This window comes from Apteryx mantelli, chromosome 10 (assembly GCF_036417845.1).
Source record: "Apteryx mantelli isolate bAptMan1 chromosome 10, bAptMan1.hap1, whole genome shotgun sequence".
In the NCBI taxonomy this organism is placed as follows: Eukaryota; Metazoa; Chordata; class Aves; order Apterygiformes; family Apterygidae; genus Apteryx; species Apteryx mantelli.
The window spans coordinates 24715757-24731765 of NC_089987.1; the positions used below are offsets into that span (position 1 = coordinate 24715757).

The window sequence follows — 16009 nt, forward strand, 5'->3', positions numbered from 1 at the left end:
GGGTACCCCAAGGTGTGTGCACTCTGAGCCTAGTATATTGTGCAGTCACAGCCAGGCAAGGGGAACAGGTCAGCAATGGTGCAAGAGTGCCAAGAGCATCTCTGACAGCCTGGTGTGACTCTACTCATCTATCCAAAGCTGCTCCATCTCCCTGGGGGACTCCTACAAGCTCAAGAGATGCTGCACACCCTGAGGCAGAACACCGTGCCCACAGATGGAGGAGACTGCACTTCCAGATGAGGAAAAAATGACCTACCGTTGTCAGACAAATCCAGATCACTGACGGAATTGGCATCAGAGATGAGATCCTGGATGACTTGGGCCCCTGCTGATCTCAGCTTGGAATAAACAGAAACACATCAGTACAAGGGGAGGCGCCGAGCCCTGCAAATGGCAACCTGCTGTCAGGAAGGTCACCTCAGCCCCATGGTGGACAGGGGCTGGACCTTCCCGTATGGGAGTGAGCCCCTGCCTACCCTGCCATGGCCTCTCCGCCTCAGGGATACACACTCCTAGGGATGCAATATGATACCCTGGCTGGAGACTGCCTCCAGCGCTCCTGGGCTCATACAACTCATGGGTGTTCGCCATGCACAGGCTGCCCCCTCACCTCACAGCTGCTAAGATCCAGGTGCAGGTCACTGATGCAACTGTTGTACGCCAGCCCTTGCAGCAAAGCCCTGGAAAAGTCACCAAAGCCATTGGCTAGAGCAGTGTGGGTACCAGCCGTCTGCCGTAGGGCACCCTCTGTGGGCTGCAGAGTGGGACAAGGGGGATAGGGAAAGGGTTGTTTCCCAGCAGGCAGAGCTCTGCCTTTTGCCACCCCTATCCAACATCCTCACCAGCCCCCTCTAACTGCAAAGCCCTAAGTCAGGTCCCACTGGACAACGCTCACCCATAATCTGCTCCCATTGGCAGACCCAGAGCCTCTCCATCACCCTGCTGAGCCTCTGCAGGGATAACAGGGGTGGCTCAGGCCCTAGAGCTGGACTCTGTGTGGCTGGACATCTTGCCAACATGCTGCTGCCATCTTACCTTACAGCATCTGGAGGCAGCTTGGTACCTGCCAGTGAGACATGCCTGAGGGCAGAGGCCTTGCTGAAAAATTGCTTGATGGCGGGAGAGACATCTTTCACCCTTCTGAAAGGAAAGACACAAAATAGCATCATCCCCTGTGCATGCCTGTAGCCAGCACTGGCTGCCCACTGCCTCAGGAGATGCCAGGCAGTCACTGCCGACTGGGCCATAACGAGCCATGGACAAGATTCCCTCCCTTTCATGCACTGGTCTTACTTGTGTGAGTATACATTTTTGGAGAGATCCAGATGGACAAGGCTGGTGCAGCATCCATGAGCCAGTGCTCCGAAGATCTGCAGGAGGGGATAAGTTGAGACATGTCAAAGACCCAGCTAGCGCCATGGCACCTCATGCACCCCAGACCTGAGCCAGACAAGAAAAGGGACAGCGATGACGGTGTGGGAGACCCTAAGGCAGGGGTCTGCTCATTCTGGGGCTGCCGGCTACCACCATTGCTCCCAGCTCCCTTCTTCCTCCTGCTGAAGCTGGTGCCTCCCAGTCCATGGAATGCAGAACAGTGCATTGCTGAGCTGGCTGCCATCATACCCCTCTGCCCCCACAGTTCCCCTGTCCGTGGGCCTGTGCAGCCCCATGCCACACAGGATGCAAGTAGGGGGGGTTGGGAACACCTGTGGGGGTGTGGCACAGTTTCTGGAGCTAGTCACCGGTCACTGTCTGGGGTCCCTCTGTTTGAGTACTCACAGTGTCTAAAGAGCAGTCAGTGCCAGACAGGCTGAGGTGGGAGAGTGAGCTGCACCAGCAGAGGAGGCTCTGCAAACTCTGTGGGGAGAGAGGGCTCAGCAGCTCGCCCAGGACCCCTGATATCCACCCTGGGTACCCTCTGGCTCCCCACTCCCCAAGTATCCCAGCCAACCTGGCCAACCTCCTTCCTTCTAATTAGGAAGAAGAGAAGATGGTGATGAATCACACAGTGACCCACACTCCATGCATGGACCATTTGGTCCCCAGGGTGTCTCCTTGCTCAAGATACCATCTCTGATCCTCACGTGAGGACAGGGAGGTGTCTCCCCAGCAGAGTCCCACAGCTACTCTCAGGCAGGCCACAACCTTCCAGTGTGCCAAGCACCCCTGTCCAAATGCAGCTGGGGATGCCAAGCACCTTGGTTTCAGGCCCTCCAGCAATAGCCACTTCTGAGTGCCTGGGCCACTATGACGCAGAGATCAGCCTCTAAATGAACCCAGGCCAGCCCTGCCAATCCTCTGATAGAAGCAGCAAGGCCACCAGAGGAAGGAGTGCGTGCCCATGTGTGCAGGGGACGGTTTAGCCTACAATGTCAGAGCATTGACCCTTCTCAGCCCATAGCACTCACGCTGGTGTCGTCCACGGCCAGGGTGCTGGGGTTTCCGGAGAGGTCCAAGTACCGGAGGGAAGAGCCGATGGCTTTGTTAGCTGCTAGGGCCTGGCATAATGTGCTCATTCCTGCTTGGGGGGAGGCCAAAGAGACAGATGCCCACAGATCTTGGACAGAGCCCACCCCTGCACTGTGGAGAGCCGCGGAGCAGAGGAAGAGGCAATTTCCTATGTTCAGGGCAGCAGGACATCGTGTCCTCGAATGTGTCCTGTCCATGGCATCCCTGAGGGACTGTTCCTTCTCCTCACCCCTCACCATCACCCTGTGCACCCAGGTATGCCATGCCCAGCCAGGCCTTGCAACATCTTTTTGGAGACATCTCACTCACAGCCAGTGGTGAGGCTGTTTCTGGGCAGAGTGTGCCATCTTCTGAAATGCCTCGTCAGGGGCACGCAGCCCCCAGTCCACCCATGCCATCCCCTCTGGGAGTTTCTTTGGTGCCATCCTGGCCCCTTTGAGCCATGAATGCTGTGGATGGAGTTGCTGTGCCTGGCCTCCCAACTGGGACCCGAAGGGGGGAATGTGGTCTCAGGGCTGTACCTTTAGCAGTGAGTGATGTCCTGGCCAAGTTGAGGCTCTGCAGGCCCTTGAGCCTCTTCTCAAAGTGCTGGCTGAAGGCAATTATCCCTGACGGAAGAGTAGAAAGCCCTGAGCAGCCGTGACAGCACAAATGGGTGTCTGTACCACCCTCAGGTATTGTCCCCACAGTGCATGCAGCAAGGGCAGCTCTCTGAGCTGCTTGCTGCAGGCATGGCAATACCAATGAGTGGCTTGGGCTGCCTTGCAAGTGCTGGAAAGGTCAAGGGCCAGGAGCTGCAGAAGGAGGCCACAGGTTGCTCCACACACTCGCCATCAGGCTGCACAGGGAATTAGGGGTTGAGAACAGAGCCAGCCCAATCCTGTTGCTGCTCCCCACAAGCACTTCCAGGCAGGGACCTGCCTTTGCCCAGCTGCCAATGGGATGCAGAGTTGGGGAAAGAGATGAAGGGAAGTCCCAGGGCAGGACAAAAACAACAGCTCACATAAGCTTAAACACATCCTGGCACAGTGGGGTGTGGGGTACCTCTGTCTTCCAGCTGGTTGCCAGCAAGATTGATGGTGTGTAGCACAGAGTCAGGATGTCTGCTTAGTGCCTGGGCCATCCTCTGAGCAAATTCACTGCAGAGAGAAAGGCTATGTGTCTGACAAAGGTACAGACACCATCGAGAGACATGGCTGCCCACCCTGCAGCCTTGTGGGGACACGGCACTGGCTCCTGCCAGTGTGCAGGAGCCAGGCTCCATCCAAAAGCAGAGCCTCGCCGAGGCTGCATCATGCCTGCTGGCCTCCAGGCTATGGGGATGCTGCGCCTCAGCGGGCTCTCACACTGTCTAGGCTATGTGGCATCAACACCCTGGTTGCAGGGACACCTAGACCTGGCATATGGGTGAGCTGGACTACGCTGCACCGTGCATGCGAAGTGAGCTGGGCAGGGCTGTCAAGATCCTGCTTAGCACTGTGCCAGGGCCCTGCACCCTCCTGGCAGCCCTGGCAGTCCAGTTATGATGTCTTCTACCTGCGCAGGGCAGGCTGCAGGGCCAGTATGCACGTTAATGTTTCAGTGGCCTTACTAAGGATCCCCACAGTCCTAAAGTGGGAATCTCTCTGACATCCTTAGATCCCTCAGCCACATTAATGAAGGTGCGAGCCCTGCCTCCAGCACAAATCAATGCTTCAGCACCTGCGAGGGACAAGCATTCCCCCTCTTCCTCTGATTTACAAGGCAGGAGTTTGTCTTGTTAGATGCAGGTTGACATCGCTCAAACATTTTACCTATAGACTCAAATTTGACCAAAATTTTTGCTATTTTAACACTTTGGGGACATAATCAGCAAAGTAGCTGGAGGAAATATAGAGGAAGCTCCCTGTGCTGACCAGAGGCAATTATCTAGTGCTGCCCAGGATGCATCGATATTACAGAATACCCTCAGAAAAGCAATACTTTTCCTTACGATTTTAGCCCACTGTTTTCCAGCACCAGCTCCTCCAGTGTCACTGATTTGCTGAGCATATACAGGAGTTGCTCTGAAATCTCCAGGTTCTGCAGATAAAGAAAGCCTTTTTGAAAGCCCAGCCATCTCCAGGGGACACAGCTCCACCAGGACCTGTGCCACATGGTGGACACTCACCAGTCTGAAGTCCTTGCAGTAGAGCTTTGTGAACCACAGGTTGAAGGACAAGGCAGCAACGCTCAGTGCCACGTCTCTGCAGGGTGACAAGGACAAGGCAGTCAGGGGCCAGACTGTGGGTGGCTGCCTGACAAAGCAGTCAGTTGGGCCACAATCACCCCATGGTGCACAAACACAACTACCACAGCGTGCACAGCCACAACCACCCTGGAGTGCACAAACACAACCTCCGCAGGGCACATACACACAACTGCTTGCTGGTGCGCTGCCACAACCACCCTGGGGGGCACAGTCACAGCCACCACAGGGTGCAGAAACACAGCCACCCTGGAGCATGCAAACACAACTGTGTCCTGGTGCACAGCCACAACAGCTTTGGTATGTACAGCCACAACTGCCCCAGGGCATACCTCCACAAATGGCCAAGGGTGCACAAACACAGTGTTCACCAGAACAGGACTGAGCAGTCAGGCCAAGGCATTTTTGGAGAAGGCCTGTGAGTTTAAAGCACCTCAAAAATAGAACTCAGTTTTACCAGATTGTTCCCGCCAGGGAAAAGAAAATCAATCAAAAATTTGGATGTCTCCATCAGAATGTCCATTTTTGTTTTGAACTCACCTTCATTTGAAGAACAACACATGTTGTGCTTGACTGAATAGAAAGTTTCTTTTTGACTTTCTGGTCCAAAGAAATATCCAAAAATGTCCCCATTCAGGTGGACCAACAAACAGATCTTCGGTTCCCCAAAACGAAAAGCCCAGACCTTCAATTTACTATTTCCCAGCTGGCAGATGAGAACCTGGCCAGCTGCCTTCTCCTGCAGATAAGCCTTCACTCCTTCTTTCTAAGGCCACGTCTCTGGATATGTCTATATATATCTAGATGTGTCCAAAAACATAAGTATAGATGGGGTTGGAGGCCCCTGCTGGTGGGAAGAGCTGCTAGGGCAACCTGAATGTAGTGCTCTGGGCACAACCTGAGCTTACAGCCTCATTACGAGGTTAAAACCCCATAACAGCTATCTGGGGCACTGGCAGGGCTGCAGCCTGGAAGGGAGACAGAGAAATGCAAATTTTTGCAGCTGTTAGCAGAGCTGCCTGCTTTGCATAGGGAAACACCTGACAGGCACAAGCCATGAAAGGCCGACATGGCCTTCAGTTTTCGCCTCCTTAACTGGTTCTCAGAGTTATATAAATGTTAAAAATGGATAGGAAAGTCTCCCTGGCCTCTTGGGACAGCCACCCTGAGGGACAGAGGTGTTTCTGAGAGGAAATTCCCCTTCTAACTGGGGTATTTTTCTGGGGAAATGTCTGCCTGCAGCCAGCAGGGTATAAACCTACTATCCTTGGAGCACATGCAGAGATTAAAAACCTCCAACGAGAGAACAGAGAAGCATCACACCATGCACCAGCTCCTGCGTGCAGGGCAGCATGGCCAGGGTGCTTGAGGAGTGGTGCGCTCCTGCCTTCATGACGAACATGGTGGGGCTGAACGACTCACCGGCTCTCCAGGTGGCTGAAATCCAGTAGGTTGAACTCCCGGCAGTCTTGGCTGTGGTAGATGTTGTCCACATCCTGCCAGACAGACAGACACTCAGGCAGGGCTCAGTGCCAGGTCCAGGGAAGGGCTTCAGCATATGCCAGCATGCCTGGCAAGCTGTGCCATCAATGGAAGGAGCTACGTTTTGCCCAGAGGCAGATTCCTCGGGGACCCTCACACAAGAATCCATTTCCCACAGCCCTCGAGAGCCTAGACAGATGCTGGGAGCCTCATGCCTAAATCCAGAGCCTGAAACCTCTCTAGGGACAGAGGTAGTAAGAGCACATGTCCCATACTGATGCAACTCTTCCCCATGCTGTAGTGGCTCCCTGACCCCTTCCACAGGGATTGGCCAGAAGAAGCCAATGAACCCCCTCTGTGCTGGGGACGGGGGCCTGGAAAGATGTGGGTTCAAGTCAGCTGATGTCCCACAGGAGGAGGAGGACAGCCTGTCCTGCTGTGGCTGTGTCCCAACATGGCCAGCTGTGCTGTCACCAGCTGTTCTCCACTGGAGACACCCAGCAGGACCATGGATTTCCAGGGTTTTTTCATATACATCAGCCTGGGAAGCTTCCTGGTCCAAGGTATCTCATCCCCCTCTTGCACTTCATTCCACCCCATCAGAGAGAAGGGAACACTCAAGCAGCGTAAACCTGTAGTTCCCAGCCCTGGGATGTTCCCAGCCCTGGGATCCTCCCATCCTGCTGGGATGCTCCTTGCCCTTGGGATACTCCCAGCCTTGGGATGTATCTGGTCCCCAAGATACTCCCAGCACCCGGGATGCCTCTGCTGCCTGGGATGACTGTGTGGCTGCAGTGTGGAGTGGAGGCACCAGTAAGCACCCCGCTGCCCTGCCCTTCCAACAAGCTGCTGTGATTGTCTCCTTTCTGCGGGGTGGACCAGCTTACCCACTGGATCTCCTCACGGAAGGTAAAGCCATTGTAATCACATAAAGCAGCATATGTCTCTGAAAACCCACCTGCAAAGAGAAGGCAGTATTGACGGCACTGTGAGCAGACCTTCCCAAGGAAACACAAAGGAGACGTTTGGGGCAGGCAGAAAGCAAAAAGGGAAGGCAGAGGCTCTCCCTGCCCTCCTCAAAGGGGCTGCAGAGTCCTTCTTGGTCTACTGCCATCCCAAAAGGGACTGCACAAATCAGCGGGCTGAGGCAATAATTCTGCTCCTTTCACCTGATCCATGCAGGAAATCCTAGTGCCTTATTGCCTGTTCTCTCTCTGCACCCTTTTACTAGGAGGTTTTGTTTCCATAAAAACACAGTGATTTTGGCCATGGATTGTAAAATTAGGCACTGGGATGGCAGGGGTGGAGCTTAGCCTGCCCTGGAAACCATACCCAAGCCACACCAGCCTGCCTGGACATGGCTCTTACAGCTGGACTGCGTGCTGCTCTTCCCACATGCCTCCTCTACGTCTGGCCCCAGCTTATTGCATCTGCAAACATCACAGCTCTAATGCCAGGCAGAAGCCCTCCACAGCACATCACTGTGGCCTCCTCATTATGGCTCCCTGTGCTCTTCCTAATTTGTGGTGCTGGGGCACAGTCTGCTTTTCCAATTTGCCCACAGACATCTCAGCTCCAAACCTGTGCCACAGCCCCACAATCTTGGGGAGCTACCTGGGATCCAATTTCCATGCTATAACAACCCCCCTAATTCAGAAATAAGATGCCAGGAAAGTTGTGTTGCTATGGTGACAGCAGAGGTATGCCAGGGTTGTGTTCACGTAGTCATCTTTTTAGCAACCACCCCTCTTTCCAGCTTATGTTGCCCTAACTCTTCTCCCACTAAAACCCCTGGAGCTTTTAAAGTCCATACTCCAAACAGCTAGAACCCAGGCTTGGTGTTGCAGTGCTTGGTGCTGCAGCAATACCACATTAGGTAGATAGAAGCATCTATGGCTGTGCACCCTCATGGGTAGATGCATCTGTGACTGTGCATCCTCACCATACAGCTGTCCTGCTCCTTTCTGGGAAGCTGCAAACCCTCCAGCCTGCCAGACGGGCTCCTCACCCACACACCGTGCACCTCATTCCTACTCTGTGAGATGGGGTCTGCTGGTGGAGAGTGCACCCTGCTAGCAGGGCTCCTACAGACATAAGACAGTGCAGGAGCTGCCTCGCCACCAGATGTGGGAGGCCACAACCAGACACTGGTGATGACTGTGTGGCTAGAGTTGGTGGATATTGGGCTGTGACAGATCTCTGAGGTGCTCCAACCCTCCTGCCCGTCCGGTGTGTGTGCGGGGAGAGTGACACTTACCGCAGGGTCCTTGGTTGCTCTGCAACATTTCCTCCAGGGAGTCTGTGATCCTTCGGATTCTCTCGTACAGGTTGGGGGGTGAATTCTTGAGCAGTGTTCTGGGGAAAGGACCAGGGAGCAGGCTGGGAGAAAATCATCCACATCCCAATATATGCTTAGCTATAACCCATATACCAGGCCCAGAGAGTGACCAGAAATATTCTTCCTGATGTGATCAGGGAACAAGGAATATTTGGCCTCCGTCAGCACGGTTTCCTCCTATTAAAAGGCCCTGTTGGACACCCAGCCTGTTTTTTGGCTCTGTCTGAGCAAAGGATGTTTCCTCCAAGGTGACATGATCCCTTCAGTTCCTACATGACCATCCCTGAGGACTAGGGGACCCTTACCCAGGGGACGAGTCTGGAAAGACCTTCTTAAGTGACATGGTGACATGGATGACAACTTGCTCCAAATCATCAAATGACATAAGCCGGAAGGCATAAGAAGATGTATCTGTTTCTATGACAACCTGCAGAGGCCAAAGGATGGGAGACATCTGAGAAAACTGGCAATGTGCAGCATCCCCAAACCTGCAGACACGACACTGACAGCAATCAGCCAAACACTGCAAGGGCTGCAGTCTTATTGCATGCATCTAACCTTTGCAGTTATAATTCTAGCCAGAGTGCTGTAAGTGGAGGTAGGGCTGAGAGCAACAGGAATTTAGGATGAAATACAGTAAAGATATTGTCATGTGCCAGAATGAGGCATTAACACCCTCCTCCCATCCCCCCCGCCCCCACAGAATTAAAGGAAGGTAATGCAAAAGCAGCCCCAACCAGTCAGGGAGAGAATAGCCTCTGCCTGCAGCAGCCCCAGCAGTGACTGTAGGATGACGCCGGTTTAAAGTTCATGGTCCCCCAGTGATTAGCTTTCAAAGACACAGTAGCATAGCTAGTGGCCTGCCCTTTTCTTGCCAAGAGCTTTAGGGATTGAAATGACCAAGACAGACCCCATTTGGCATTGATTTCAGTGCCTGAACTCACTCATCCTCAACAAAACCTCCCTCCACCCTCAGAGCTGCCTCCAGACTAGCTCTGCCACTTGCTGTCCTGGCAGAGCAAACCTCTTTGCCTGCACCCCTGCAGCGAGCCCCTGCAAAACTGGAAAACCCTGATGCAGCAGAGGAGATGGTAGGGCCAGCAGAGCAGAAATGTCTGGGGTCTGTGTAGCCAACTGCCTGCCCAGGATCCCATCTCTAGGGCAAGTGGTGGACAGGAATGTTGTATAGAAGCAGCTGGCTTGCTGCGTCTGCCTGTTCCCAGCTAAGGCACAGCCAGCTTGCTTTGTGAAACAGCCCCTGATGGAGGTTTCCTCCCTGAATTTGTCTCATTGGGTTTTGATGCTTTATTAGCTTTTGGCTTCTACAAAATCCCATGGCAACACATTCCCTGATTTAATTACACACTGATTGAGATGTAGGAGGGAGATGACAATTATCTGTTTGGGCAGCATAAAGATAGAGCTTCTTTTCAGAGCAAGGGATCCATGGGTGACAGTGGGGCTGGTCTCTGCCTGCCCCAGCCAGGTGCTCAGACTGGCAGGTGAATAACCACTAGAGCTGTCATATATCCTCAGGGGTCTGTGCCCAGTCAGATGGTCTCAGAGATAAGCCAATGATTTGAAGTTAGCTGTTTTTCCAGCTCCTTGTAAGTGCCCAGGTGACACTGTCCTGTCCCTGACATCACTCGGCCCTGCTCGCATCCTGGGAGCACACCTCCTCAGGATGTGCCTCTCCTCCTGACACCCCCTCCCAGGATATGTGAGGCTCTGGCTCTCCCTGCAGCTTTCCCCTCTGTATCTCACAGCCTGTGTGTAAGCTGCCAGCCCATACTGGGCATTTCCAGCCCCCTGACGCTATGCTGTCTGAAGCCTCATGGCGTCCTCTTCTGCTCTCTCTGCCTATTCCTTCTTTAACTCTGCGCTCCTGCTTGAGCTCTCTAAGCAAAGCGCAGCTCAAATATGCAGCCTGCTCCTAAGAGGTTTGTCTCTCTAATGTCAAGCAGCAGAAGCCCTATTTACAAGTCAGGGCTATCACTGATGACGGTGCTTTAATGACCAAAAGCAAGACAAGAGGTTAACAGGGACTGCAGCCTTGGCTTCAGCTGACATGTCCAATTTGGGACACTCCCTTCCTCTCCTTCATGGTTTGCTACTGCTATATCTACCATGCATGCATGCCTTGCTGTTAAGAGGATTAAGAGTTTAAAACACCTTCCTGCTAAATTTGGCTTTGCTTGGGTAAGCCAGTTGCAGTTTATCACCTTGTCCCTGATGAGCGGGAGGTGTCACCCAAATGCCAAGGAAGGTAGGAGCTGCCTCCACCTCTCGGTAGAGGTTCTGCAGCATGCACAGCCAGGTATGCTGGAGGAGAGTGGGTGCAGACACCCTCATTCCCCTCTCAGCACCCCTGAGTGCCTCCCCTTACCTCTGGTTCATGAGGGTGATAACATGGGTGAAGCCGTAAGAGGATTTCTTTAGAGGTGGCAAAGGGATAAATACGCTGGGAAGCTCCTGAAGCTCAGCAATGGTGACCCCCAATGTAAAACAGTGGGCAATGACTTGCCCCAGACCCTGCAGCAGGCTCCAGGTCAGGGTTTCTAATGAGGAGAGGTGGGCAGAACATGCCTTGGCAATCCAGGTGCTGACATGCCCCACACAGGAATTGCTCAGGGAGGCTTTCCCAATGGGTGCCACTCACCAGGCTGGGCTCTCTCACTGTGATCTCCTGCACCTCCAGAAAGCTGAAACTGCTGTGCACCTAGTGGGAGAGAAGGGCTGGATCAGCCACAGAGCTGACAGAGATGCGTCAGCGCCCTGGACTCCAGGCTCTGCCCCATGATCCAGGGCAGTGCCTGGCCACAGCTTCTCCCTGCACTTGGTCAGAGCCCTCCATTCCCAAACCCTCAGCCTGACTGCCAGTGCCCTGATCTGAGCCCCCTCTCCCATTTTCCTGCCTGTCCCACCCTACCCCATGTGCCGTATGCAGCCCTTGATGCTGCTGCATCCTGAGGGCAAGCCCCACAGACTAATCCTGCTCCCAGGAGCTCTGCAGACCTCCTGACTCAGGCTACCCGTGGCCACCATGCAGGACACCTGGCCCCACACTGGTGCTGATGACCCAAGGCAGTGAGCGAGGTCATCCTGGGAGCAGTGGGGGTCTGCCATGGAGCAGAGGGACCTCAACACTTACCCTCACTGGCAGAATCACCTGCAGCACGTAGGCTCGCCAGGGGGTCAGCACCTAGGCAGGAGAAACCAGGGTGACAGGGGACTGGGGTGACACAGGAGCTGCCATCCTGTTCAGACCAGCCCCCCCAACCAATAGCTTGTTCCCCACTGTAGCCCTTAAGCTGCTGCCTGGGGAAACTGGGGAAAGCATGAGCCAGGAAAACTTATTGGATAATTCAAATAATGCGGTCTGTAACCTGCAGCAGGGTCCATCCCGTTCTTGCCCTGCAAGGCGTCCAGCTCCGTGACTGATGGTTCACCAGCTGAGCGCAGCAACCCTGTGCCAGGAGGAGAGGTAGGTGCGTGCCTGGCCCTGCATGCTGCCCTGCAAGTCCTGCACAGGCAGGGAAGACCCAGACAGGCATGAAGGTCTTCCACACCTCTGGTGATGCCATTTGTCCTGTCAGTTGGGTTTAACCACCCCCCGCAGTCCTTGCTGTGTGTCTGGTTAGCTTACCACCCTATTGCACAGTTCAGCAAGGCAGACACTGATCCCTCTGCGTACTGTGGGTTCGGGACCTCAGTCAAGCTCAGGCTAACAGCAAAGGGATGGAATGCTGGACCCTGCACATACCAAGATGTAGTCGTCGTACTTGGATTTCACCAGCAGCTGGACTCTCTTGACCAAGAGGATCTTCTTCGTCCCCAGGAAGGCAGTGATGCCCTCTGAAAAGACCAATGTCCAGTGTAACTGATCTGACTGAAGCTAGGAGTTGCACTTTGTCCTTTACCATGTGCCTGTGATCTGCTGTCCAGAAGGGTGCATGGCACAGCATGCCCATGATCCCTCTGTGACCACCCCCCAAGCACAGCCTGAGCTCCCCACTCCCACACCAAGAGGGAGGGCTCAGGGCTAAGGGAAGAGGGATGGGATCTGGACATGCATATCCATCTGAGGAGAAGGTCCATGCATGGCTCCAGCTCTCCTAAACCACAGCAGTGGTCTCAACAGTCTTGTGACACAACACAAACCTCCTCCTTGCCAAGGGTGGGCATCCCCAGGCAGCAGTGATCTGCCACCAAATTGTCGCAGATTGAAGGCACAAAGCACTCTTCAAGCCTATCTCTGGTGGGATGCAGAGGCCTGGTCCTCATCATGTCTGAGCCAAGAATGGATTTCCCCCATGATGTGCCAGTGCCAGGCACTTCCATATGGTACCAGCTACATGCCCTGACCTCCCAGCTCTGTCCTGTGTTCACAGTGGCATCCCCATGTGTGAGGCCAGTTGACCACTCTTGTCGCCAGGCACAGGTCCTTTGCAATGAATTTCATGTTGGCCATTCACCCCTCTTGGGGGAGAGGCTCTTTACTTTGTGGCCTTACAGAAAGGAAGCGGTTGGTTTTGGTATTACACTCTCCCTCACAGACATGAACCAGTTGAGCCCCACACTGCCAAGAATTAGTTCTTCTCTAGCCACATCTGAAGGTAGACACTGATGGCACCATTTGCTCTCCGTGATTCCACAGCAATGCTGGAGGCTGCATTAGACTGAGTTGTTGGTGCCTAACAGCTTCTCAGACAAGCTATGCACTTCCTCACAAACCTGGTTTTTATCTTGTTTGCTGCTCAGGTGATACATCCACCTGCTCATTGGCATGTGGAGCCTTGGCTACAGCTGAGACCAAGCACAGTGGTTCAGTGCCACCAGTTTGCTCTCTGCAGACATGCTGCTTGGCCTCCTTGTGTGGGATCCTTCAGGACTTCTCCCGGGACTCACTTAGGGTTTTATTAGAATGTCCAGCATTTGACTTCAACATAATGTATGTTTGCCTACCCATGCTAGGATTACACTGCACATGCTTTGGAATAGCCTTGCTCATTGGCATCTGGTACCATGCTCCAGCTGGGTCCCTCTCTCTCTTTCTTTCTTCCTGCATTTAGCCATAGGGCCTGTGGGGAGCTCTATGTGTACCCTCCCACCACAAGCTCCTTAATGCCCCAGCTGAGTCCTGCCCTCTCCATGGTGCATCCGGGGATGTATTCTGCCTTCCCCTTTTTTTGGAAATTGTCATGGCCATGATGTGCACCAGTAGTCATGTGTGCCAGCCTCCCCACGTTTGCAATCCCGTCACTCCCATGGTTGTTGTAGGCAAGCCCAAGACCCACTCCTGTTTTCTGTCTCTCATCTTGAGCTTTGCTTCACCTCTCTGCCTAGCTGCTTCTCTCTTTCTCATGATTCAGACTTTTTGCTCAGAACAGGCTGTTGTGACTAGAACTGCAACTGCCTGTCTCCTTGCAAAGCAGACTAAGTTTTCACAATGACACCGCTCACTCTGGCCCTCAGTGAAGCTGCAGGTAGTCCCGTTAGCTCTGCTGCTGTCAGTGGGGACTTGTTAGCTCATATTCCTCCTGCGCTGAGAGTTTTCCTGTCAAAACTCTCACCTGGCTATCTGCATCCTGAGACAACAAATGGTTTTATCCAGCTGCTTCTCCGCACACCCATCCTATTTGGGAGGATTTTCTTTGCAGGTTTGTGCCCCTGGAGGGTCTGCTGCCTTGGTCAACACCAAAGAGAGCCAAGGAGGGTGAGAGCAGAGCACACAGGTCCCACAGCCTGAGCCACCATATACCTGAGGATGCATCCTGGCAGAGGTGGGCATCAGGTCTGTGGCAATGATGCAATCCATGCCTTCCCACCCCACTGCAAGCAACAATGGGGTTGGTGAGGCTAGGGATCCTAGTCCTCCTGTGGTCATTTGGTTTTTCAGTCAGATCTTGGAAGTCTGGGAACTTCTCCTGAAGCCTCAGCAGTGGCTAGCCACAGTGTTTCACACATCCCTTCTGCTGCCTGAGAGCCATGGCAGAGCTGCAGACCATGCCTTCCTACCAAGCATGGTGCCAGTCAGGCTGTCCCTGGGAACCGTTGGAGATCTCCTGGCTGGCGTGGGGATCCCAAGCCCGCAGGTGTGTGCGGCACCATGCTGCACCTGCAAACCTTGCTGGTCAGTGGGAGCCTTGGAAAACCACATCCCTGATGAACCAGCCTGTTATTAGGGGATGCTTTTGGTCTAAGCAGCACCCTCAAGTGAGCAGGTGTTGCAGCCCCATGACCTAGGCCCTGCTCAGAACCCTTTGAGCTGGGGTTGATAAGGAACCCACGAGCAGCCCCACCAGCCCCAGTAGAGCTGTGAGGGCAGCAGAGCAGGCCCGAGATCAGCAAGTTCCATGTGGCATCCAAGAAACGCTGAGGTGGATAATGCTTACCTTGCAGCTCAGCAGGGATCCCTCCGGGAGACACAGCCATCGCTGGGACCACAGCGACCACCCAGGGAAGGGCACAGCGGTATCAGGGCAGCATCCTTCAGCACAGCCCCCGCTTGGAGCAAAAGGCACCCTGCTTGGAGGAAGTGCTGAGGTTACCAACCGGCAGTGCCGCTGCCTCGGCACCTCCTCCCCCTTCCAGTGCTTGGTGCCTCTTCCTGCCCCGTCAGGCAAGATTTACTGAGCGAGCAAGAGAAGTGAAATGAAAGCGACAGAGCCAGCAGCCCACGCAGGCCCGCTAAACCCTGCGCCCAAGCTGCCAGGCCCCCAGCTGGCTCACTCAGCCAGGCCCAGCCATGAGCAAGGACATAAGCATACCTGGGAGGAGAGTGCTGTGCTTCTGAGTGTCCCCTTCAGCCCTTCTTCTCCCACATGGGATAAAGCCAGCATTTCTCATGGGCAAGTGGGGTGCATGCTGCCAGCTCTTCCTTGCTGGGAGCAGCATCTTCTCCCCTTAGCTCCAGCCTTCAAGCTTTGAGGGTCTTGAATTATTCTTGCCCTGCATCCCCTCCAGGGCAGTTTATGGGTGCACATTCCTGCCTCAGTGCCCAAAGATGGCTGGGAAGCATAAAGAGAGCAGCTCTGCTTCTGTGCAGGATACTGGATGAGGGAGCTGCCCCAGGCCCTTAACATTGCATTGGGCAGCTGAAGGGCTCTGGTGTCAGTGACAGGGCACTGCAGATGTGGCTGTTCCTGAGCAGAAAGGCACTGGGTGCCATGCCAAAGTGCCCCCTTGGTGAGCACCACTGTGGCACAACCACTGGCCCAAAGTGAGGAGGAGATGCAGAGACAGGGTGGCCTCCCTGGAGCAATGTGGGTAAGCACAGTGCAGCTACACTGACCACTCTCCTCTCCCAGGGAAAACTCTGACCTGGGCAAAAAGTGTTTGAGATGCAGCAGAAAGCTGTTCTGTGACCCTTGTGGTGCTGTAGAACTCCATGGGACCCCAAATCTCTCAGCGTTGGTTCAGCAGACCCTACCAGAGCCTCTGGGCAGGTGCTGATGGAGCCAGCAGAGCTGCTCTCAGTAGGTAACCTGGGT

General features: G+C 54.2%; 1 protein-coding gene across 1 annotated transcript in view; it reads right to left on the minus strand.

Annotated features, from left to right (window-relative positions):
• CARMIL2 (capping protein regulator and myosin 1 linker 2) overlaps window positions 1-14951 on the minus strand; it is a 37391-nt gene extending 22440 nt beyond the window's left edge. The window contains exons 1-18 of the mRNA XM_067302788.1: window positions 14912-14951; window positions 12280-12371; window positions 11668-11718; window positions 11176-11235; window positions 8822-8943; window positions 8436-8533; window positions 7066-7136; window positions 6119-6192; window positions 4619-4694; window positions 4442-4530; window positions 3514-3608; window positions 2991-3077; window positions 2409-2518; window positions 1780-1857; window positions 1294-1370; window positions 1036-1140; window positions 611-680; window positions 257-338 (exon numbers count right to left, since the gene is read on the minus strand). Coding sequence (XP_067158889.1) covers window positions 257-338; window positions 611-680; window positions 1036-1140; window positions 1294-1370; window positions 1780-1857; window positions 2409-2518; window positions 2991-3077; window positions 3514-3608; window positions 4442-4530; window positions 4619-4694; window positions 6119-6192; window positions 7066-7136; window positions 8436-8533; window positions 8822-8943; window positions 11176-11235; window positions 11668-11718; window positions 12280-12371; window positions 14912-14951 — 1477 coding nt within the window. The remainder of the gene's footprint in view (window positions 1-256; window positions 339-610; window positions 681-1035; window positions 1141-1293; window positions 1371-1779; window positions 1858-2408; window positions 2519-2990; window positions 3078-3513; window positions 3609-4441; window positions 4531-4618; window positions 4695-6118; window positions 6193-7065; window positions 7137-8435; window positions 8534-8821; window positions 8944-11175; window positions 11236-11667; window positions 11719-12279; window positions 12372-14911) is intronic.
• Window positions 14952-16009: the final 1058 nt, after the last annotated feature.